This window comes from Colobus angolensis, unplaced genomic scaffold, assembly GCF_000951035.1.
Source record: "Colobus angolensis palliatus isolate OR3802 unplaced genomic scaffold, Cang.pa_1.0 Scaffold376, whole genome shotgun sequence".
Taxonomy (NCBI): domain Eukaryota; kingdom Metazoa; phylum Chordata; class Mammalia; order Primates; family Cercopithecidae; genus Colobus; species Colobus angolensis.
Window position 1 is genome coordinate 467,628 of NW_012117110.1, and position 24,888 is coordinate 492,515.

Below are 24,888 nucleotides of genomic sequence, written 5' to 3' on the forward strand. Positions count from 1 at the left end.
CAGGAGATCTAACACAGGAAAGAGGTAAATAACCCTCCCAGGATAACAGAAAAATGAGATTCCAAGATGCCTCCTGAATTTCTTGTTAGACAGCAATCAGCTCAGCTAAAGGTTGTTAAGAATTCTCCAGAAGAAGGGTCTAAAAGAAAATTAAATTGAATGAAAATTAGAAAAGTGAATGAAATTAGCGAAGTGAAAATTAGAATGATGATGTTTTTCTGAATCAGTGATAAGCATGTAAAAGCTAATAAAACAAGCACACAAAAAGAGAGGTAATTATTGACTCCAGTGGAAAAAAAACTCAGGAAAGGAAAAAAATTGCGATATATTACATGACATAGCTGTAAACAGTATAGAGGCGTAATTTAATAGTATGTCTTTATAATAATACCTTCATAATAACTTAATGAAGACATTTATAATAATATGCCTTCATAATAATTTAAACACTGCATATTGGCCCAGTCAAAGTTATATAAAACTCTGTGGTATGGGACTGGAAGACAGTGTGGAGGGAGAGGTCCAGAAAGGACAAAGAGGAGGGGGAGGAGGAGAGAGAAAGGAAGAGAAAGGAGCAGGAGGCGTGAAAAATTGTTAAATCTTCATCTTCTATAGTATGACTCTAATGCCTACAACTGAAAGATCAAGAAGCAGCAATATAAACATGTTATTTGGAAATTTGGATAAAATACCAAAAGAATCAGATAGAAATGTTAACAGCAGTTGCCCCTGGTGGGTGAGGACATGGAAGGAAGGGAATCAAGAGGCTGTTGTTTTTCACCTCAAGCCTACATGAGTCATTTGGCTCTTTAAACTATATACATGTACATTGTTGAAAAAAATGATGTTTTAAAATATTTGTTAAAAGTCCATATTCCCCAACAAAGCTTTCAATATTCTTCATAGAAATACCCATCCTTACCTATCCCATAGACCCATACTATAGTCATGCAGTTTTTTATCAACCCAGAAATTCATTACATTACATCATTTCTCTATTAATTTATGGAATAAAATACATTCAATTTATACCATACATCAATAATAATGTTGGGCACAGGATAAAGAGATGAATGACACCATCTATGCCACCTAAAATTTTGTCTCAATTGTGGAAACAGAAAAATAAAACAATACAGTGGAATAAACACTCTCATAAAGGTATTCATGAGATACTATGGAAACACTAGAAGAGTTGTCCCTATCCTAGTAAAGGGTGAGAACTGCCAGTGAATGCAAAAGGAAGAAATGAGGACTCAAAAGGCATTTTTAGGATCGACCCTGTGTCAATGAGAAAAAGGAGAAAAGAATGATTTAGGCAGAAAGAAGAGCATTGGCAAAAGATGCAAGGCGATAGTGAGCACACACTCATTTATTTATTCCTTTAATAAATGCTATTTGGGTCCTCATCACATGTGAGAAACTATGTAAGATCTTGGAATAATGAAGTCATTCTCCTTTCTCTAAAAGAGGTCCTAATTTGCCAACAATTTTAGTACTATAATGAATGCAAGGAAGCACAAAACAGGAAGACCAAAGTTTAACCAGTCAAGATAGGCTTCCTAAAGAGAAGAATAAGTAAGAATTAGCCAGATATCACACTAAAAATAGACAAAAAAAAAAAAAAATACAGGAAAAGACACAGGTGGTTAAAACAATAGACATAAAAGGTGCAGGTTTCAAGTGAAGGAAAGAATGTTAAGTAATAAATAATGCCATAGCAGTATTTAAAACATCACTAGGTTAGGTACAAAAATATAGTTCAATGGAATGAATAAGATCTAGTATTTGATAGCACAATAGGGTGATTTCAGTCAACAACCACTTATTGTACATTTTAAAATAACTAAAAGAGTATGACTGGAACATATGTAACACAAAGAAATGATAAATCCTTGAAGGGATGAATACCCCATTTACCCTGCTGTGATTATTATGCATTGTATTACTATATCAAAATATCTCACATTCCACATAAATATATATACCTATGTACACATAAAAAATAAAAATAAACAAAGAACCCCACTAGAAGTTAACAGATCAGAAAAAAAGTTCAGGCCAGGTGTGGTGGCTCATGCTTGTAATCCCAACACTTCGGGAATCTGAGGCCTGCGGATTACTTGAGGTCCGGAGTTTGAGACCAGCCTGGCCAACATGGTAAAACCCCATCTTTGCTAAAAATACAAAAATTAGATGGGTATGGTGGTACACATTTGTAATCCCAGCACTTTGGGAGGCTGAGGCAGGCAGATAACTCGTGGTCAGGAGTTTGAGACCAGCCAGCCAACACGGTGAAACCCCATCTCTACTAAAAATACAAAAATTAGCCGGGTGTGGTGGCACACGTCTGTATTTCCAGTTACGTGGGAGGCTGAGGCAGAAGAATCACTTGAACCTAGGAGGCAGAGGTTGCAGTGAGCTGAGACCGCACCACTGTACTCAAGCTTGGGTGACAGAGCGAGTCTCTGTCTCAAAAGAAGAAAAAAAGTTCAATTGACAGAGAGCTTGAAAATCACCCCTACATGCACAGGAAAAGAAAAAAAAAAGAGAAGAAAGTAATTAAAAAGAACATGATAAATGTGGAAGACAGACAGAAATTACTGGTGTTCATAAAGAAAAAGTCAGAACAAACGGGTAAGAACCAAGAGTGAATAATATAATAGAAGAAAAATCTGCCTACCATAAAGAAGGATCTAAATCTGTACCAAAAAGTTGGTCACCGTGTGCCAGGGTAAAATAAGTAATATGGCACTGACAGCTAGACACAGCCTTGTAAAACTCTTGAACTTGAGAGAAAAAATAAAGACTCCTATGGGCAGACAGTTTATCTAAAAAATAGGCTATCTCCAAAAAAAACCAGCTGGCCTGGGAGGTCTATAAGCAACATCATATACCAAGCTTTATGGAAAAGGAACTATCAAGTCTAAAAAGGAAAAGGTTGTATCTTAGGAATTTTATATTCAAATAAGCCATTCACTGTTTATGTGTGAAAGCAAGAAAAAGTCATTTGCAGATATATAAGAACTCATAAAGTATAAGACCTACAACTTTTTCCCAAAATTAAAAAGTCTGTAAAATTTTGCTGCTTGAAGTGTCCATGGACAGGCAGCACTGACATCACCTGGGAATCTGTTAGAAATCAAAGCTCTTGGGTCTCACTCCAGATTTACTGAATCAAAGTTTACATTTTAACAAGATCCCTAGGTGATTCATATGCACACTAAAATTCCAGAAGCACAGCTCAAAATATATCTCTGCCAACAAAGCTATCATTCAACCTGAAGAACTGAATGCTCAAAGGAAGAAATGGGGACTCAGAGCAGCAACTGACAATCAGCATTGAAATAATGCTGCTTGTGCGCACACACACAATTAAGATAGACAATGAGCATTGAAATAATGTGTGCACACACACAATTAAGTTTCAACCATGCTTTGATTTATTACTATGAAAAAAGATATAAAGAAAAAAACTGCCAATAAACTGAAGATAAAATCCCAAATTCTAAGAATAAACTCAAGAAATGGGAATAAAGAAAAAAAGCCTAAGTAGTCATCCTCTTACATAAGGAGAAATCAAAAGAAATTACTATTGACAAGATAGTTATAAAGTAATTGTTAAAATGTGGTTCTTAAGTATAAATTTAATCATCAGTAAAATAAAAACAGGATATGTGTATAATTTCCAAATTAGCAGAGGTAAAATTTCAGGGCAAAAAATTTAAGGAAAATGGAGAGAGGAGGAAAGATTTTAAATAGAGATGGTAATCTGAGCACATATATTGAACTTCCCCCTTACAAATTCCCATTGAAATGACTAAGTATGTTAATAAGTGAATAACTCTGTATCATACCTGGAAATTCTTAGAAGCTATACACAAGGCAGAAACTTTAGGTGATTATTGCTATACATAGGGTTAGCAAGACTGAATTAAAAGAGAGTACATAAACTATTCACTCTACATAAAGGAGAAGTCTGCCTTTGAAGTAAGTAGAAGAGATCCACAGGAGAATCTACCAATTCCCACTATATTAGAGTGGCAGATGATGTAGCCAATTCCTGCCAATCAATGGCATGCGGGCAGTTAGTCTAAGACAAAAGTATAAGGGCACATAAGGTCCTACTCAATGAGGGTCCCTGTAAAACACTCAGTGCCTACATGGGATAGGGTATTCTGAAGAGATCACATAAAATGCAGACACTCCAGAAACTATCTCCAAATGAAGGAAAGTCACAAAATAATAAAAAATGAGATTCATTGACAGAAAGGCAATGTTTCTTCTTGTGAATGCCTTCAACTGCAGCTTCCTATTCAGTCTCCATAACAACATAAAGCTGCAATCGGTCTAAAGCAGCAACTCTTTAGGCAGGAGAAGGGCATTTTTCCCATAGGCAGACATAACTGGATTAACAAGGGACTTGATCAAACTTTGACTCTAATCCAGATCCCTGATATTTGAAGTAAAGAAATGTGGACACACACACACACAGAGTATATATGCAGATAATTTTAAAATTTGCTTTTTTTTAACTTCTTAAATGGCAGCTTATACTACTGTTTCTTTTCAACCAATTTTTCTTTTCTAGTATGTGTATTCAGGGCTATTAAACTTCTGTATAAGGGTGAATTTAGATGTATCCCCATGTTTTAATATATTATATTTTCATGATCCCTCTATTTCTGCTAATGCTTCTTCCTTTAAATTCACTTTGTCTGATATTAGCACAGGTACACCAATTTTCTTTTCATTTTGGTTCACATTATAGCTTTTTTCCATGCTTTTATTTTCAGTCTTTCGGTGTCCTTGTATTTAAGGTTTGACTCTAGTAAACCACATAATTTTTATTAGATTAAAAGTCTAACAATCTTTTTTCTTTTAACCGAAGTAATTAGTCCATTTACATCTAATGTAAAATATATATTCTGAGGTTCAAATCTACCGTTTTACAATTTGTCACAATTGCGCTATGTTCTTTTTCCTCTCCTTTCTTGAACCTTTTTGGATCAATCATGTATTTTAGCAAGATTCTATTTGCCCTTGTGATATATGAACAGTTAGACATTCTTTTATTTTGCTTTTAATGGTAACCTTAGAAATTTAACGTGCATCCCAGACTTTTAAAAGTTGAAGGTTAATTGTCTATTTTTACATTTTTCTGAATACAAGGACATTTGAACACTTTAAATTCATTTGCTTTCTTCCAAATTTTATATTATTGTTTCCATGTTTTTAAAGTTCTACATACATTTAAACTCCAGAAAACATTATTGTGCTAAACAGTATATATATAATATATATATATGTGTGTGCGCACATGTGTATATGTATATATATGTGTATGTGTATATATATATGTTATCCATTGTTCTTTTATAATTTAACATTTATATTAAGTTCAGAGGTACATGTGCAGGTTTGTTATATAGGTAAACTTGTGCCATGGAGGTTTGTTGGACAGATTATTTTTTCGCCCAAGTATTAAGTCTAGTACTCATTAGTTATTTCTCCTGATCCTCTACCTCCTCTCACCTTCCACCCACCAATATGTCCCAGTGAATGTTGTTCCCCTGTATGTGTCCATGTGTTCCCATAGTTTAGCTTCCACTTTTAAGTCATAACATGTGGTATTTGGTTTTCTGTTCCTGCATTGGTTTGCTAAAGATAATGGCTTCCAGCTTCATCCGTGTTCCTGCACAAGACATGATCTCATTCTTTTTATGGCTGCATAGTATTCCATGGTGCATATGTACCGCATTTTCTTTATCCAGTCTACAATTTTTTTTTTTTTTTTTTTTTGAGGAGGAGGAGTCTTACTCTGTCTCCAAGGCTGGAGCGCAGTGGCACGATATCCGCTCACTGCAACCTCTACCTCCCGTGTTCAAGAGATTCTACTGCTTCAGCCTCCTGAGCAGCTGGAATTACAGGCACCCGCCACCACGCCTGGCTAATTTTTGTATTTTTAGTAGAGATAGGGTTTCACCATGTTGGCCAGGCTGGTCTCGAACTCCTGACCTCAAGTGATCCACCCACCTCAGCCTCCCGAAGTGCTGGGATTACAGGCGTGAGCCACCATGCCTGGCCCCAGTATACAAGTGATGGGAATTTAGGTTGATTCCATGTCTTTGCTATTGTGAATAGTGCTGCAATGAACACATACATACAAGTGTCTTTATAATCAAATGATTTATATTACTTTTCATATATACCTAGTAATGGGATTTTTGGGTCTAACAGTATTTCTGTTTTTAGGTCTCTGAGCAGTCACTACACTGTCTTCCATAAAGGGTGAACTAATTTACACTCCCACCAACAGTGCATAAATGTTCCTTTTTCTCCACAACCTTACCAGCATCTGTTATGCATTGACTTTTTAGTAACAGCTACTCTGAATGGTGTGACATGGTATCTCATTGTGGTTTTGATTTTTATTTCTCTAATGATCAATGATGAGCTTTTTTTGTATGATTTTTGGCCACATGTCTTCTCTTGAAAACTGTTCATGTCCTTTGCCCACTTTTAATGGAGTTGTTTGGTTTTTTTCTTGTAAATTTAAGTTCCTTTGTCAGATACATAGTTTGCAAAATTTTTCTTCCATTCTATAGGCTGTCTTTTCACTCTATTGATAGTTTATTTTGCTGTGCAGAAACCTACTAGTTTAATTACATCTTATTTTTCAATTTTTGCTTTTATTGAAACTGCTTTTGGTGTCTTCATCATGAAATTTTTGCCCATTCCAATGTCCATAATGGTATTGCCTAGGTTGTCTTCCAGGGTATTTATAGTTTTGGGTTTTATATTTTAGTCTTTAATCCATCTTGAGTTAATTTTTGTATATGATGTATACAATGGATCCAGTTTCAATCTTCTACGTATGGCTACCCAATTATCCCAGCACCAATTATCGAATAGGAAATCCTTTCTCCATTGCTTGTTTTTGTCAGGTTTGTGAAGATCAGAAGTTGTAGGTGTGTGGCCTTACTTCTAGGTTCTCTATTTTGTTCAATTAGCATATGTGTCTGTTTTTGCACCAGTATCATGATGTTTTGGTTACTGTAGCCCTGAAGTATAGTTTTAAGTCAGGTAGCATGATGCCTCCTGGTTCGTTCTTTTTGTTTAGGATTGCCTTGGCTATTCAGGCTCTTTTTTGGTTCCACATGGATGTTAAAGTAATTTTTTTTTTCTAGTTCTGTAAAGAATTTCAATGTTACTTGAATAGAAATAGCATTGAATCTACAAATTGCTTTGGGCAGCATAGCCATTTTAACAATATTGATTCTTTCTATCCATGAGCATAGGATGTTATTCCACTTGTTTGTGTCATCTCTGATTTCTTCAAGTGGTGTTTTGTAGTTCTCCTTGTAGAAATATTCCACCTCCCTGGTTGGCTGTATTCCTAGGTATTTTATTTTGTGTGTGTGACAACTGTGAATGGGATTGTCTTCCTGATTTGGCTCTTGGCTTGACTGCTGATGTATAACAATATTAATGATTTTTGCACATTGATTTTATATCCTGAGACTTTGCTGAAGTTATCAGCTTAGGGAGCTTTTGGCCTGAGACTATGGGGTTTTCCAGATATAGGATATGTCATCTGCCAACAGGGACAGTTTAACTTCCTCTCTTCCTATTTAAATGCTCTTTATTTCTTTATCTTGCCTGACTGCCTCATCCAAAACTTCCAGCACTATGCTGAACAGGAGTAGTGAGAGAGGTCATCCTTGTCTTGTGCTGGTTTTCAAGGGGAATGCTTCCAGCTTTCATCCATTCAGTATGATGTTGACTGCGGGTTTGTCATAGATGGCTCTTACTATTTTGATGTATGTTCCTTGAATATCTATTTAATTGAGAGGTTTTTTTGTTTGTTTGTTTGATTGTTTTTGTTTTTGTTTTTGTTTTTTTGACATGGAGTTCCACTCTTGTTGCCCAGGCTGCAAGGCACAATCTCGGCTCACTGTAACCTCTGCCTCCTGCGTTCAAGTGATCATCCTGCCTCAGCCTTCCAAGTAGTTGGGATTATAGGCGCCCGCCACCATGCCCAGCTAATTTTTGTATTTTTAATGGAGACAGGGTTTCATCATGTTGGTCAGGTGGTCTTGAATTCTCGACCTCAGGGGATCCACCTGTCTCAGCCTCCCAAAGTGCTGGGATTACAGGCATGAGCCACCATGCCAAGCCTTATTGAGAGTTTTTAACATGAAGAAGTGTGGAATTTTATGAAAAGCCTTCTCTGCATCTATTAAGATAATCATGTGGTTTTTGTCTTTAGTTCTGTCTTTTGTTTTGTTTTGTTTTGGAGACAAAGTCTTGCTCTGTCGCCCAGGCTGGAGTACAGTTTTGTTTTGTTTTGTTTTGGAGACAAAGTCTTGCTCTGTCGCCCAGGCTGGAGTACAGTAGCACAATCTCAGCTCACAGCAACCTCTGCCTCGCGGGTTCAAGCGAGTCTCCTGCCTCAGCCTTCTGAGTAGCTGGGATTACAGGTGTGCGCCACTGGACCTGTCTAATTTTTTGTATTTTTAATAAAGACAGGGTTTCACCATGTTGGCCAGGCTGGTCTTGAACTCCTGACCTCAGGTAATCCACCTGTCTCAGCTTCCCAGAGACAGTCTTGCTCTGTCACCCAGGCTGGAGTGCAATGGCACGATCTCGGCTCACCGCAACCCCCGCCTCCTGGGTTCAAGCAATTCTCCTGCCTCAGCCTTCCGAATATCTGGGATTACAGGCGCGTGCCACCCTGCCCGGCTAATTTTTTTGTATTTTTAGTGGAGACAGAGTTTCACAGTGTTTCACAGTGAGACCACAGGATGGTCTCAATCTCCTGACTTCGAGATCTGCCCACCTCAGCTTCCAAAAGTGCTGGGATTACAGGCGTGAGCCACCGCACCCGGCCTAGTTCTGTTTAAATAATGAGTCATGGTTATTCATTTGTATATGTTGACTCAATCTTGCATCCCAGGGATATAGCTTACTTCACTGTGGTAGATAAACTTTTTGATGTGTTGTTGGATTCAGTTTGTCAGTATTTTGTTGAGGATTACTGCATCAATGTTTATCAAAAGTATTGGCCCAAAGTCTTCTTTCTTTGTTGTGTCTCCGCCAGATTTTGGTATCAGGATGATGCTGGCCTTAATAGAGTGAGTTAGGGAGGAGTCCTCCTCCTCAGTTTTTTGGAATAGTTTCTACAGGAATGGTAGTAGCTGTTCCTTGTACCTCTGGTAGAATTCAGCTGTAAATCCATCTCATCCTGGGCTTTTTTGGCTGGTAGGCTATTTATTACCGATTCAGTTTCAGAGCTCATTATTGGTCTGCTCAGGGATTTGATTTCTTCCTGGATTCGATTTCTTCAGTCTTCAGAGGGTGTATGCGTCAAGGAATTTATCTATTTCTTCTAGATTTTCTAGCTTATGTGCATTGATGTGCTCATATTCTCTGATGGTTGTATTTCTGTGGTATCAGTGGCAATATGTCCTTTATCATTTCTGATTGTGTTTATTTCCATCTTCTCTCTTTGCCTTTTTATTAGTCTAGCTAGCAGTCTATCTATTTTATTAATTTTTTTCAAAAAACCAGTTCCTGAATTCATTGGTTTTTTTTTTTTTTTTTTTTTTTTTGAGATCGAGTTTCACTCTTATTGCCCAGGCTGGAATGCAATGGCACAGTCTCAGCTCACCGCAAACCCCTCACCCCAGGTTCAAGTGATTCTCCTGCTTCAGCCTCCCAAGTAGCTGGGATGACAGGCATATGCCACCACGCCCAGCTAATTTTGTATTTTTAGTAGAGATGGGGTTTCTCCATGTTGGTCAGGCTGGTCTCAAACTCCAGACCTCAGGTGATCCACCTGCCTCAGCCTCCCAAAGTGCTGGGATTACAGGCGTGAGCCACCACACCCGACTCATTGATCTTTTGAATGTTTTTTTGTGTCTCAGTCTCCTTCAGTTCAGCTCTGATTTATTTCTTGTCTTCTGCTAGCTTTGGGATTGGTTTGCTCTTGGTTCTCTAGTTCTTTTCATTGTGATGTTAGGTTGTTAAATTGAGATCTTTCTAACTTTTTGATGTGGGCATTTAGTGCTATAAATTTCCCTTTTAACATCACCTTAGCCATGTCCCAGAAATTCTGGCATGTTATATCTTTGTTCTCATTAGTTTCAAATAACTTCTTGATTTCTGCCCTAAATTCATTATTTACCCCAAAGTCATTCAGAAGCAGGTTATTCAATTTTCATATGATTGTATGGTTTCGAGTGATTTTCTTAGTCTTGATTTCTAATTTGATTGTGCTGTGGTCTGAGAGATTGATTTTTATGATTTCAGTTCTTTTGCATTTGCTGAGGAGTGTTTTACTTTCAATTAGGTGATCAACTTTAGAGTAAGTGCCATGTGGTAATGAGAAGAATGTATATTCTGCTGTTCTGGGGTAGAGAGGTCTGTAGATGTCTATCAGGTTCATTTGATCCAGTGCTGAGTTCAGGTCCTGAATATCTTTGTTAATTTTCTGTCTTAATGATCTGTCTAATATTGTCAGTTGGGTGTTAAAGTCTTTTATTATTACTCTGAGGGAGTCTAAATCTCTTTGAAGGTCTCTAAGAACTTGCTTCATGAATCTGGGTGCTGCTGTGTTGAGTGCATATATATTTAGGACAGTTTGGTCTTCTTGCTGAATTGAACCCTTTACCACTATGTAACACCCTTCTTCATCTTTTAAAATTTTTCTGGTTTAAAGTCTGTTTTGTCTGAAACTAGGATTGAAACCTCTGCTTTTTTCTGTTTTCCATTTGCTTGGTATATTTTTCTCCATCCCTTCATTTGAGCCTATGTGCATCACTGCATGTGAGATGGGTCTCTTGAAGACAAGCATACCAATGGGTCTTGGTTCTTTATCCAGCTTGCTACTCTGTGTCTTTTAATTGGGGCATTTAGCCCACTTACATTCAAGGTTAGTATTGATATGTATGGATTTGATCTTGTCAGTATGATGTTAGCTGGTTATTTTGCAGACTTGTTTATGTGGTTGCTTTATGCTGTCACTGGTCTATGTTCTTCAGTATGTTTTTGTAGTGGCTGGTAATGGTCTTTCCTTTCCATATTTAGTGCTTCCTTCAGGAGCTCTTATAAGGCAGGTCTGATGGTAACAAATTCTCTCAATATTTGCTTGTCTGAAAAGGATCTTATTTATTGTTCACTTACGAAGCTTAATTGGCTGGATATGAAATTCTGGGTTGGAATTTACTTTAAGAACGTTGAATACTGGGCCAGAATCTCTTCTCACTTGTAAGGTTTCAGCTGAGAAGTCTGCAGGTAGTCAATGGACTTCCCTTTGTAGATGACCTGACCTTTCTCTCTGTCTGTCTTTAACATTTTTTCTCTTGTTTCAACTTTGGAGGATCTAATGGCTATATCTCTTGGGATGATCTTGGGAAATATTTTACTGGGGTTCTCTGCATTTCCTGAATTTCAGTGTTGGCCTTTCTAGCTAGTTGGGTTCATCCATGAAGTTCTCATGGATGATATCCTGAAAAATGTTTTCCAAGTTGGTTCCATTATCCCCCTCTTTTTCAGGAACACCAATAAGTCATACATTTGGTTTCTTTACATAATCCCATATTTCTCAGAGGTTTTGTTCATTCCTTTCATTCTTTTTTTCTCTATTCTTGTCTGCTTATTTCAGAAAGCCAGTCTTCAAGCTCTGAGATTCTTTCCTCTGCTTGTTCTATTCTGCTATTAATACTTGCAATTGCATTATGAAATTCTTGTAGGATGTTTTTCAGCTCTCTCAGTTCAGTTACATACTTTTCTATACTGACTATTTGGTCTGCCAGTCCCAGTATTGTTTTATAATGATTTTTAGCTTCCTTGGACTGGGTTTCAACATACTGCTATAGCTCAAAGATCTTCATTTCTGTCCATATTCTGAACTCTGTTTCTGTCACTTCATCTACCTCAACCTGGTTCAGAACCCTTGCTGGAGAGGCAAAGTGGTCATTTATTAGAAAGAAGGCACTCTGGCTTTTTGAGTTGTCAGGGTTCTTGTGCTGATTCTTTCTCATCTTTGTGGGCTTATCTTCCTTTAATCCTTGAGGTTGCTGACTTTTTGCATAATTTTGTTTATCTTTTTTTTTTTTTTTTGGATGACCTTGAGGGCTTGATTCTAGTATAAAGGTTGATTCAGCCAACTGGCTTCATTTATTAAAGATTTTAGGGGGCCAAAACTCAGCTCCCAATACCTGGACTGGATGTTCTAATTCTGGGGTACTTGTATTGGGCCCCCATTTTGTTCTCTGGCTCCCTGATGTTAGGAATCCACTGCACTGGGGGGCCAAGGTGTTTTTGGACTGCTGGTCATTACACTCTGATGGCTCATGTCAGCCAAAGCATTTCATAGCATGATGACAGCGGGATCCATCCTCATTTGCACATACCAGCAGCAGAGGTAGTGGCAGCTACAGTGGAGTGCTAGCAGGTGCGGGGGGTCCTGCCTCCCTGTAGGCATTCACCACAGTGGTGGAGGCAATGCAGCTGGGGGTGGGTACTGTGGGTACAGTCATGCTGGAGGTGGTGTTGGCTTGGGGGGCAGGGCACTGGCAGGTGCAGGTCTGAGTGCCTTCTGTGTGCCCCACAAGCAGGAGTGGTTGCTCAGGGTGGGGCAGGATCCACTGTTCTCTGCACAGTGTTAGCCCAGGGTGGGATGCTGGCTGACTCTGTGCCCACCAAGGCTCTGTCTGCAGAGGCAGTCAACAGGGGACTGCCCATTCTGCTCACTCTTATCTAATTGTTCACCAGGCATAAAAGGCTGTTTTCACTTCCTGCTTCAGGATATTTCATATGCTGCTCCCACTATTTGAACTCTTTTGGTCTCATAACCCTTCCCATCACATAACTGATTTCTTCTTAGCAGTAAGGTCTCAGCATAAACATGCCCCAGCACAGAGGGCTTCCCTGACCATTTTATGCATCGCCTTAACACTATATATATATATATTTTTTGAGACAGAGTTTCACTCTTGTTGCCCAGGCTGGAGTACAATGGCATAATCTTGGCTCACTGAAACCTCCGCCTCCCGGGTTCAAGCAATTCTCCTGCCTCAGCCTACCAAGTAGCTGGAGTTACAGGCATACACCGCCACACCAAGCTAATTTTGTATTTTTAGTAGAGATGGGTTTTCTCCATGTTGGTCAGGCTGGTCTCAAACTCCCAACCTCAGGTGATCCTCCTGCCTCGGCCTCCCAAAGTGCTGGGATTATAGGTGTAAGCCACCATGCCTGGCCAATGACATGATTTTTAATTATATATAATTTGATTGTTTACTTGTTTATTGTTTGTCTCTTTAGATGTAAGAACCTTGAAGGCAGGATATGTGTTAGTTTAATTCACTGGAGTTAAACTCCTTACCCACATCAAGGGAATTAAAAGGATCTGGAGCCAGAGACCTACAGGAAGAACTTCTGAAGATTTCATCAAGAAAGGTATGCTATGAGCCTACCTCTCATTCTATTCCATCAAGGAGAAGGGATGAGGGCTTCAGTCTGCTAACCCCAAATCAAGAGGAAGAAATTTTAAGGATACCACTTGAAGAGTTCAATATGTGTCGCCAACAGTCGGTTGGTATTTAATTCACACCTGAGAAATTTAAGGGCTGAGAGAACAGCTGCAGCAGCCCATGTCAGCAGAGTAGGTTTTGCAGCACTGGCTCCCTGGACTTGAAGAGTTTGTTTAGCAAACTTTACATGAGGGTTTCCTGTGAACCAGATGTGGGCACGTGCATGAGTGCCAGCATGTGGTTGTCTTAGGAACTTACCAGGATGGCCACAGAGGGGTTAGCACATGTAAATAGGGAGAAGCTGAGGGCATGTCTAGCAGTCCCAGAGCTGAGGAAAGAGCAATATTACCAAGACAAAGTGTTGTGAATAGCACATTTCAAGGGAATTGGAGGCAAGAAATCCCAGGGAATTTGGGAGAGCAAAGGCAAGTTCTCAGAAAATCCATCAAAGTGCTCACAACAGTCAGCTTAAGACACTTGCCAAACAGAGAGCACCAATACCTGCTCTCAACAATAAAGTGAACTAAGAACTCTCCTGCCTCCCTTTCCTCTCCTTTTACCCAAATCTCCCCTTCTGAATACAAGTGGAAAAGATGGAAGAAGTTGAGCAACTGCTCTTCCTTACCTGCAGCCTTTTTCATCAGTGGCAGGGCCCGGTTAGGAAACAGAAGACAGAAACTCACAAGCATTCTGGAGATATATCACTTGGCAAAATTATGTTCCAAGCAAAATCAAAGAAATTTTTAAAATAAACCAAATAATAAATATATGAACATTTTAGTTGTATGACAATAGGATGAAAGTGGTTATTCATGGTCCTTAATATAGTCCTCTAAATTGTTTTTAACAAACGCAAGTATGTACTAGAAAAACAAAAAGACCAATGCAAAGAAATTCCATTCCTTTCCCACTCTAACCCTACCACTAATTGCAAATTATTCAGACTTCTCAGACTTGAAGTTTGGAAAGAGATGCCAAAGTTCTCCCTTCCCCACTCATTTCCAGGCTGGAAACTTCTCCCCCATGTGGCTGGCCAGCAGTGGGAAAGAACTTACCCTTTACATAAGAAGCCCCCTGGCTGGGCATGGTGGCTCATGCCTGTAATCCCAGCACTTTGGGAGGTCGAGGCAGATGGATCATTCAGGTCAGGAGTTCAAGACCATCCTGGCCAACATGGTGAAAACCCATCTCTACTAAAAATACAAAAATTAGCTAGGCATGGTGGCAGGTGCCTATAATCCCAGTTACTTGGGAGGCTGAGGCAGAAGAATTGCGTGAACCTGGGAGGCAGAGGTTTCAGTGAACCCAGATCCCGCCACTGCACTCCAGTCTGGGCAACAGAGTGTGACTCTATCTCAAAAAATATAAATAAATAAAAGCCCCCTCCCCTTGCCCACAGGGTGTAGCTCTCCTATTGCAGCCTCCTTGGCAGAATAAATATATCCCAATACAACATGATACTCCATCATTCTTCCACACAGCATGACACAGAGTACCAGGGCCTGTATCTCCTCACCAAGGTGGAAATACGAGAAGGCAGATGTAACCCTTTGTCTTTGCAAGAAAATCTCTGGACTTAGTTCTACAATACTTTACTGAAGCTTCCATGCTCTGAGTTAGAACTCACCCTAGGGGAATGCTACTACAGTACCTCCAGCAGCCTTCCCATGCCTTCCTGGAGTAGACCAGTGAGTCTTCCTTCTCAAAGGCCACATGTACAGTCTCTCATCTGCCCTGCTCTGCATTGTCTCAAGAAAACTGGAGGACATACTTGGTCACTGTTTAATGTATGGTAAAACAGTGACCTCAATGAAATACAAGCTCGAGCCAAAATATGCTCTCCCTGCATTTCTACTCTATATCTTGAAGCTAATTGGCAAAGGCTAATTTACTCTTTTACCTAACAGTATCCCAAATCTGAAGATGACTGACATAATCTTGGACTCTTCTTTTGTACAAGACTAGAACATCAGATTCCACCAATCTGGGTCTCTGTCTTACCTAAGAGCTGATGCAAAATCCTTGACTGGGAATTAAACTGTTCCATAAAGAATTACCTTCCAGTGTCTCAAAAACAATGATAAGCACAGGCTTATTACAAATTTACAGGTTTTTTAAAATAAGCTGATTTTACATTTTTTGTAAATGCTATTTAACATAAACATATCTAAAATGTGAAAACAGAACTTGCATCATGTTCTCAATCAATAGGTTGCTCAGAATAGATGAACAAGAACTGGATTAAGTTGCAGCAACCCAAGGGCAGAACTCAGAAGACTTGACCTCTTGCCCCAACTCTTGACAACTTTAAATCATTGACTTAAGGTGCCAGGATTTCTTTTCCTCAAAGCCCAAAGTATCTGGTGCTCCTGGGTCCTGTGTGCAACATGGCCACACCCACGCAAACGGGATCATTGCTGCTGAAATATGTGAACCTGAGGTTGATTCATATTTAGACAAAGCAAATGTTATACCATTATCACAGTACATTCCAAAGCCAAATAAAGTTATCTCTCCTCTCCACCCATCCAGAGGCACTGACACATTCCACATGCAGGAGCAAGTGAAGCCACCACTGACCTTCCGGTCAAACACCTCCGCAGAGAATATGACGCTCCTCCCCCGCAGGTCCGGGAGCAGTCACTCCAGTCGCCCCAAGCATCCCAGTTGCCATCTTTGTCTTCATCTGAACGAGTGTTTCTTGAGGTCTAGATGTTAAAAACAAAACAAAACAAAACAAAAAACACACACACACAATAAATTCAGACGAATGTGGTAGAAATATCCCAAAGCTTCCCCAGTTATTCCAGAGTCATCTTTTTTTTTTTTTAATTGAGAGAGAGTTTCAATCTTGGCGCAATTTCGGCTGGCTGCAACCTCCCCCTCCTGGGTTCAAGTAATTCTCTTGCTTCAGCCTCCAGAGTAACTGGGATTATAGGCGCCTGCCACCATGCCCAACTAACTTTTCTATTTTTAGCAGAGACAGGGTTTTGCCATGTTGGCCAGGTTGGTCTTGAACTCCTAACCTCAGGTGATACACCCACCTCAGCCTCCCAAATCCAGAGTCATCTTCTAAGCTCTTCATAAAGACCAATGCTACCCAAAAATGCTTTGCTTTGGAATGACTGCATTAAAAAAAAAAAAAAGACAAGTTTATATGAAAATCAGTTGATACATACATGCCTTTCCACCTTAAGAAGGTTTTGTCGAGATGGCTTTTAAGCTCAGTATTATATCTGAAATTTTATCAGTCCTGAATTTAAATAAGTTGGCTAAATATCAATTATATTATTCTGTTTTCTAACTTACATAGCAGGGACCCCACTTGAGCCTAAACCCCATCTACTAAAAATACAAAAATTAGCCAGGTGTGATGGTACGCGTCTGTAATCCCAGCTACTCGGGAGGCTAAAGCAGGAGAATCACTTGAACCCAGGAGGCGGAGGTTGAAGTGAGCCAAGATTGTACCACTGCACTCCAGCCTGGGCAACAGAGCAAGACTCTGTCTCAGGAAAAAAAAAAGAAGAAGCGCTCATGAGTGAATGCTGACTTGCTTGTATGTCAGGCAGACTGGCGGTAACTCCCAAGAAACCTTGCATAAGGTTTTATGGAACCTCCATTCATAGAAAACAAAGTCATACGAACACACTTGGCCAAGTCATAAAGGTTTCGAATCCAAGAAAATAGCAAAGAGTCAATTATGAGTACAATTTGGTTTAACTGGTCTCCTAGACTTTCCACCAATGACTTAATTCAGAATACTACAGAGAAGAGGGGGAATTACAAGTAAAAAGTACATAGATAGATGTAGGTATAGACGTGAAAAGAAATGAAGCTTATTATTAAGTTACAAAACTTTACTAAGGGGCCTAAAATATACTTGAATAAATGAAGAAACAACTATAGCCCTGAATGAGTAGACTCAATACTGTAAAATGCTACTTCTCTCCAAGATTATCTATAAGTTTACAGCAAGTCCCATCAAAATCCCCAAAGAAACATTTTTTGAAACATAACAAATGATTCTAAAGTTCATATAATGGCATAAATATCTGTAAGAGCCAAGGGAGGTCAGGCGTGGTGGCTCATGTCTATAATCCTAGCACTTTGGGAGGCTGAGGTGGGTAGATTTCCTGAGCTCAGGAGTTTGAGACCAGCCTGGGCAACATGGCAAAACCCCATCTCTACTAAAATACAAAAAACTAGCTGGGTGTGGTGTCACATACCTGTAGTCTCAGGTACTCGGGAGGCGGAGGCACCAGTATTGCTTGAACCCGGGAGGCAGAGGTGACAGCTGAGATTGTGCTACTGCACTCCAGGCTGGATGACAGAGTGAAACTCTGTCTCAAAAAAAATAAAAAAAAATTTAAAAAAATAAAAAGTTGTGAAAGAACATAGAAATAACATATGATCCAGCAATCCAACTTCTTGGTATTTATCCAAAAGAATTGAAATCAGGATCTCGCAAAGAGATGTTTGCAATAGCCAAGACAATGGAAGCAACCCAAATGTCCATCAACGGATGAATGGATAAACAACATGTGGTATACACACAATGAAATGCTATGGAGCCATTAAAATGAAGGAAAGCCTATCACATGCCACAATACGGATGAATCTTGAGGACATTAGGCTATGTGAAACAAGCCACTCACAAAAGACAAATACTGCATGGTTCCACTTACATGAGGTATCTAACATAGACTGACTCATTGAAGCACAAAGTAGAATAGTGTTGCCAGGGACTGGGGTGATGAGGAAATGAAGAGTTACTGTTCAATGGGTATAAAGTTTCAACCATGCAAAATTAAAAAGTTCTAGAGATCCACTTTTCAACATTGTACTTATAATTAACAATACTGTACCATATGCTTCAAAATTTATTAAAAGGGTAAATCTCATGTTATGAGTTTTTTTAAATGCAATTAAAAGAACTGTAAAAGAAGTAAAATGAGAGGAAAATTGTCTCAATTAAGAGTAGAGAATTGGCACAGCAATAAACAAATCGACATATTAAATTTAAAAAAAGAGTTCAGAAACAGCCCAAGTATAAGGACATAGTATAGCACCACAAATCAACATGACAAATGTTCTGTGGGCTTTTTGCTTTTTTGTTTTTGTTTTTGTTTTTGCTTTTGTTTTTGTTTTTGAGATGGAGTCTTGCTTTGTCGCCCAGGCTGGAGTGCAGTGAGGCAATCTCTGCTCACTGCCACCTCCGCCTCCCGGGTTCAAGCAATTCTCCTGGCCCAGACTCCCAAGTAGCTGGGACTACAGGTACATGCCACCACACCCAGCTAATTTTTTGTATTTTTAATAGAGACAGGGTTTCATCATGTTAGCCAGGACGGTCTCGATCGCCTGACCTCATGATCCACCTGCCTCAGCCTCCCAAAGTCCTGGGATTACAGGCGTGAGCCACCGTGCCCGGCATGTTTTGTGTTTTTAAAAATCATAGATAACTTCTTCATAGAATATACCAAAATAAATTCCAGATCTATTAGAAATTTATGTTAAAATACTGAAACTATAAACTATTAGAAATATTATAGATTAATAGATTAATATTGGTATATACCTATACCAATAGTTGTATAGGAAAGACTATCCTATATATAGCAATAAAAGTAGAAATTATAAAGGAAAAGACTGATAGGCTTAATTATATTAAAATAAAAACACATATATCATTTTCTATCTCTTCTCTACAGATAAAGCTATAGGCATAGGCATATATATGCAAAACGTACTAGTAAAAGAACGTGTACATAGGCTGGAGGTATATAGGCTGGAAACATAGCAAATTAGCTCTAAGAATGGAGGAAGTAGGACTAGGAACGAATGTTGTTGGGAAAAGACAGGAAATGAACTTCAACTGAATGTTTAATTTTCCCTAGTCGCCCCCAGAATATGATAAATTGTTAAATGCCAGTTTTATTACTATTTGAACTTTCATGGTTTTAGAAATTTCCATTTTAAAAATATTGGGGTGGGAAAAAAGACAATCATTAGATAATCATATTAAATCTATACCATTTTCCATACATGTAAACTTTGTACATGCTTAGGGAGAAGAGTGAGAGGTTAATTAAAATGTTACAGTTGCTACCTCTACATGTGAGGGATTTGGGTGACTTTAACATTTTTTTATTGCTGTTTCTCTGCATTTTGTAGTCTTTTCTTTTTTTTTTTGAGACGGAGTCTCGCTCTGTTGCCCAGGCTGGAGTGCAGTGGCCGGATCTCACCTCACTGCAAGCTCCGCCTCCCAGGTTCACGCCATTCTCCTGCCTCAGCCTCCCGAGTAGCTGGGACTACAGGCGCCTGCCACCGCGCCCGGCTAATTTTTTTGTATTTTTTAGTAGAGACGGGGTTTCACCGGGTTAGCCATGATGGTCTCGATCTCCTGACCTCGTGATCCGCCCGTCTCGGCCTCCCAAAGTGCTGGGATTACAGGCTTGAGCCACCGCGCCCGGCCAGTCTTTTCTTAATAAAAGACATCATATCTTAATTAAAAACAAGGAAGCAAACAAACAAAAACCACATATTCTTGGTGTACAGAAAAGTTCAAGTCAGACAGAATTTAATAGGTAAGTTCTAAGCTGGAGAACACAAAGTTTATGAAAGAAACTGTGACATACTAATAAACTGCAGCATGTGACTGAACTAGATATTGCACAGGTTTCCTTAAGCCCTTAGGCAAGTTACCTCATCTAACCAAAAGAAAAAAAAATTAAATTAAAAGAGGGATCTGTGGAAAGGACCTTCAAAAGTGAAATGAAGAAATAATGACTGGAAGCAAAGAGGGGGTTTTCCAATAATTTTCACTCAAGTCTCACTGGTCAGCGGGCTTTATGGCTTCTTGCCAAGCTACCTATTTATAGCACAGTAAGCAGTCCTACTAGAGGCAATATTTCAGTAACAGTCAAGTGAAAGGAAAGGATAAATATCTGGTGACTGATCAAATCTGTCATCAGGAATAGGGGCTAATTAAACCCATACTATTTACTGTTCTAATTAGAACACTGTTCAGTTCAACTTTCTATAGTAAACGTCACCAAACATAACTGTGTCCTGTCTATAACATAATAAAAAAATAAAGTTTCAATTCACAAAAAATACAATAAGCAGTTTAATACATTCATCTGGACTTTTAGGTTGGGTAAGTCCAAATCATTTAGGTAAATGTTTAAAATATACACAGCTGAAATTGATTTTTCATTTTGTCACTCGATATACCAAAAGGTTGAATGTGAAAAGTTGAAAAACATCATCATATATATTTTTAAATGAAAGTTGAGAGTTTTTGCAATACTGTTTTAATTTGTTTTTATTCCCACTACCCCATCCGTTCAGTTCATAGTTAGAATCAGGTTTCCTTCCATAACTTCTCTACCTTAACTTACAAAAAAAAAAGAATCTGGATTCTAAAATAACTAAAATAGGCATGTTATAAGTGGAAGCATTTGGCTTCTCTGACTGGATAGGTAAGACATTTTCCCTTGAAGAAAGTAGAGCACGAATGGCACCTCAAGAGGGGTCCTTGAGTTTTTCTCCTCTCCTCAACCAGGAAGATGGTTGGATTTTGTTTTGAAACCCCAATGCCGTCTCCAGCAGCCAGCCCTTCTGCCTTTTGCTTGTTATTATTTCTCTGGAGAGGAATAGCAATAATATCCCAGATTTCCACCCAGTTATGCTCTCTTCCCTTTGATCCTAGCAGTATAATGATAACACACACATTCAGAAATAACTCCACTGAAGCAGAATGAAGCACCACTTGGGACACTACTGAAGATGTATGTTTGTGTCGTCTTCCTTGCAGTGAAACAGAACCTGCTTCCCTGGAGCTTCCATCCCTCTAGAGCAGTGGACAGAGTCTTGATCCTCTTCTAGAGAAGAGCCCTTCTCAAGCTTTCTTAAAGTCTCCTAGTTCCTTCTATGTTCCCAGATCCTTTGCAACTGTGTTTTCTCTTGGCACACATCGAAATTTGCACATTTTAAGTCTTAAAATGTAGTGCCCAGAATACAACACTGAATCTAAGAACATAGACTATACATTGGACCTATGATCCAGGTTTCTTTAGATAAAACCTAAGTTTCCTTCTTCTCTCCCTCCCTCCAGTCCTTCCTTTTTCAGCCAGCCCATTTGTTGGAATCTGCTCTGGAGACAGCGTCACATAATGGTTAAAAGCTGTTTGACTCTCAGTTTCTTAAACTTTCCAAAATTCATCTGTGAAATGAAGATGATAATCTTTACCCAAACAAGATTGAAATGAAATAATACATATAAAGTATAGGCAGCATCACCACAAATGCAGTTGGTGAATATCTCAGTAAGGGTAAGCAATTGATTTTCTTCTTCAAACACAATGTCTTTTTCAAAACAATGATGGGAGAGCCAGCTTCTCTCCATTTGTACTTATGCAAGAGTTAACATTTATCACTACTGAATTTCCTCTTGTTTGTTTTGGCCCAGAATACCAGCCTGTTGAGATCTGTTTGAACCCTGATCCTGTCACCCTATCTACGAGCCACTGTGCTCAGCTCTGCAGCTTCCATGGCTTCACCCAAGTCCCTGATAAACGTGCGGGACATAGCTCTCTAATCTTACAGCATTCCATTAATGCATATTTCTGCTTTTTAAACTAGTAAGCCGACCATAATGCCAAGTAAGCAGCCAACTAATCAGACTTGGAATCTGTGAACACAGTTTAATGTTACAATAAAAATATGAAATAATACCAATTACCGTCATCAAATGTCAGGAGGCAGAAAGGTTTGTGGGGAGGGAAGAAATCAGCCATGAGAAGGAACTGGATCCGGCAGGGTGGAACCTGTATTCTTGGGCTGCATGGTGGTGGTAAGCCTCCTGAGAGAAGAGGTATATAGCAGCCCCAAATTGGTTAGCCCCAGTTCTGAAGGTAAATGACAGTAAAATACAGCTGACTGATATCAGCTCGATCTTTGGCCTGATTGTAACCCAGGTGAATGTCTGTGTTTGTCAGTTGAGTATAGCTGCTGCTCCCAATTCCCCCTGTTCAAACATCTCTTTAGGTTGTCTCAAGTAATCATTAAAACCATGTTGTTATTATTTTATATGGTAAGTTGTTATGTGGACCCAATCCAAGTTTGCGTCCATCAATATCATATCACTCTGTGACCCTGTCTGGGGCCAGAATCTGAGGCAGAGCATGGAAGAAGAAGACCTGAACAACTTTGTCCTACACAATGCAGGCGCTGTTAATCATTATTAATGCACAGCATGAGTACTGTCTGCCAGTACTTTTTCTACCTGCTCTCTAACCTTCTCAACAAGCCCTTTAAGATAGATATCACCATCCCCATTTTGCAGGTGAACAACTGTGGCTTTGAGAACCATGTGTGTCCAAGGCTCACCTATAATTTCTTTTATTTATTTTTTGAGACAAAGTCTCACACTGTCACCCAGGCTGGAGTGCAGTGGCACGATCTTGGCTCACTGCAACCTCCGCCTGCCAGGTTCAAGCGATTCTCCCACCTCAGCCTCTCAAGTGCTAGGATTACAGGCACGTGCCACCACACCTGGCTGATTTTTGTATTTTAGTAGAGACAGAGTTTCACCATGTCGGCCAAGCTGGTATTGAACTTCTCACCTCAGGTGATCCACCGACCTAGGCCTCCCAAAGTACTGCGATTACAGGCATGAACCACTACGCCCAGCCATCATCTATAATTTCTAATGTCATACAATGAACATGTATGATTTTACAATAAAACATCTAATAAAAGTTATTTTCTTCTTAAAGAAGGGGCCCAGGCAGAAGCTTTTTCTGTCTTACCCCAGACAAAGCCTGCTTTTTCCTAATGGACATCTGTGTGTTTTCCCCATTGATGATCCACTTCCTTTCATGACCAGGAATCCAGTCAAATACAGCAGCCCAGCTATCATCACTCAGTTAGCATTTCGCCTCTTGGATCAAATACATCTGCTGCTGTGATCTGCTTGACCACAACATTCTTTCGATATCTCTATGAAGTCTTTTACTTTTTTCCCCCCTCTATATTGCAAGCAGAGCTACACTTCTGCTTTTCAAAAGTATTTCATTTTATCTAGGTTCTTTCATGAGGAATTCACATTCCTGACTGATGTTCATGAACTCACATGCATTCGTTCATTTTCTCACACAAACTATAACAAGAGCTTGCTAAGTTCAAGGCTCTGTGCTCAGTGCCCTGGGAATACAAGTGTGGATCTGGTCCTCAAGTAGCTCACAAGTCAACGAGCATCAGGTGAGAGGGACAAAGGCTGTGGTGAGGCAATGGCAATCCTTGGTTGTCAAGAGCAACAGACACAAAGGGCCCAGAGGGAGGAGACCCTGAAACAGGAGCAATTTGTACCTTGGTTAGGAGAGCTGGGATAGACTTTCCACTGAGCATACCAACCCTGCTGGAAGCACGGGCAGCACCTCATGTATCCCTATCACCTTCTTCCGTATGACAGGTTACATGTGAGTCCTTATTTTGTGCTCACCTCTGTTTTCTAATTGTGATGGAATTACAAACACTTTTTACTTTCTTCTTTTATGATCATCTATAATTTCTAATGTTATATGACAAACATGTATAGTTTGTACAATAAAACACCCAATAAAAGTTCTTTTTTTAAAAAAAGGGAAAAGGAAAACACTAAAGGGAAAGCTATGAAAACACTTCCAAAGAAGCAATATGCACTTTGTGTTGTTTGGTTCAAACTATTAGGCTTAAAGATCTCTTAGGAAATCATATTTTCCTAAGTAAAGCTCTAGCTGGGGAATACGTTGGATGAAAAATTCCAAAAAAGATATTGTTTACTCATTATATAATAGGGCTGGTAAAAGTCAAAAATATTGTAGGAATAAGTATGTTCACCATCTCATAAAGACTTGAGTACTGCTTGCCTTTCTTGGATCCCCAGGCATAAATCAAATTATAAAATATTTTCCTGACAAGTTCTTAAATCTGTGACTTATAATGAATAGTACAGTTCTACTAGTCTTGCTAAAATGTTAGTAATTAAACACAGATTTCACATATAAGGTCACTTATTGGAAATGCTATATTAACAGCTCCATATTAAAAACAACCCAAAATAAAATGAGTTCCACTGGGATATTACTTCCCAGACATCAAATAAATGTTCATTCCACTGTTACCACAAAGGTTATTTAAGGAGATCTCAAATGACCCAGATTTAGTTAACAGTAAATACATTCTTTCAGGTTAATACTACCTTAAGGTCTTTAACACAAGAAATTTTAAAATATGAATTGGGTAAACGGCATAAAAATGTCACTCAAGCTGTCACACAGACTCAACAATTCAGTCTGACCAGGATATA

General features: G+C 39.1%; 1 protein-coding gene across 2 annotated transcripts in view; it reads right to left on the reverse strand.

Moving 5' to 3' along the window:
* Positions 1-24,888, reverse strand: part of ADAMTSL3 (ADAMTS-like 3) — a 418,202-nt gene that overhangs the window by 287,212 nt on the left and 106,102 nt on the right. For both annotated transcript variants that reach the window (XM_011953860.1, XM_011953859.1), the window contains exon 4: positions 16,119-16,246. In XM_011953860.1, coding sequence (XP_011809250.1) covers positions 16,119-16,246 — 128 coding nt within the window. The remainder of the gene's footprint in view (positions 1-16,118; positions 16,247-24,888) is intronic.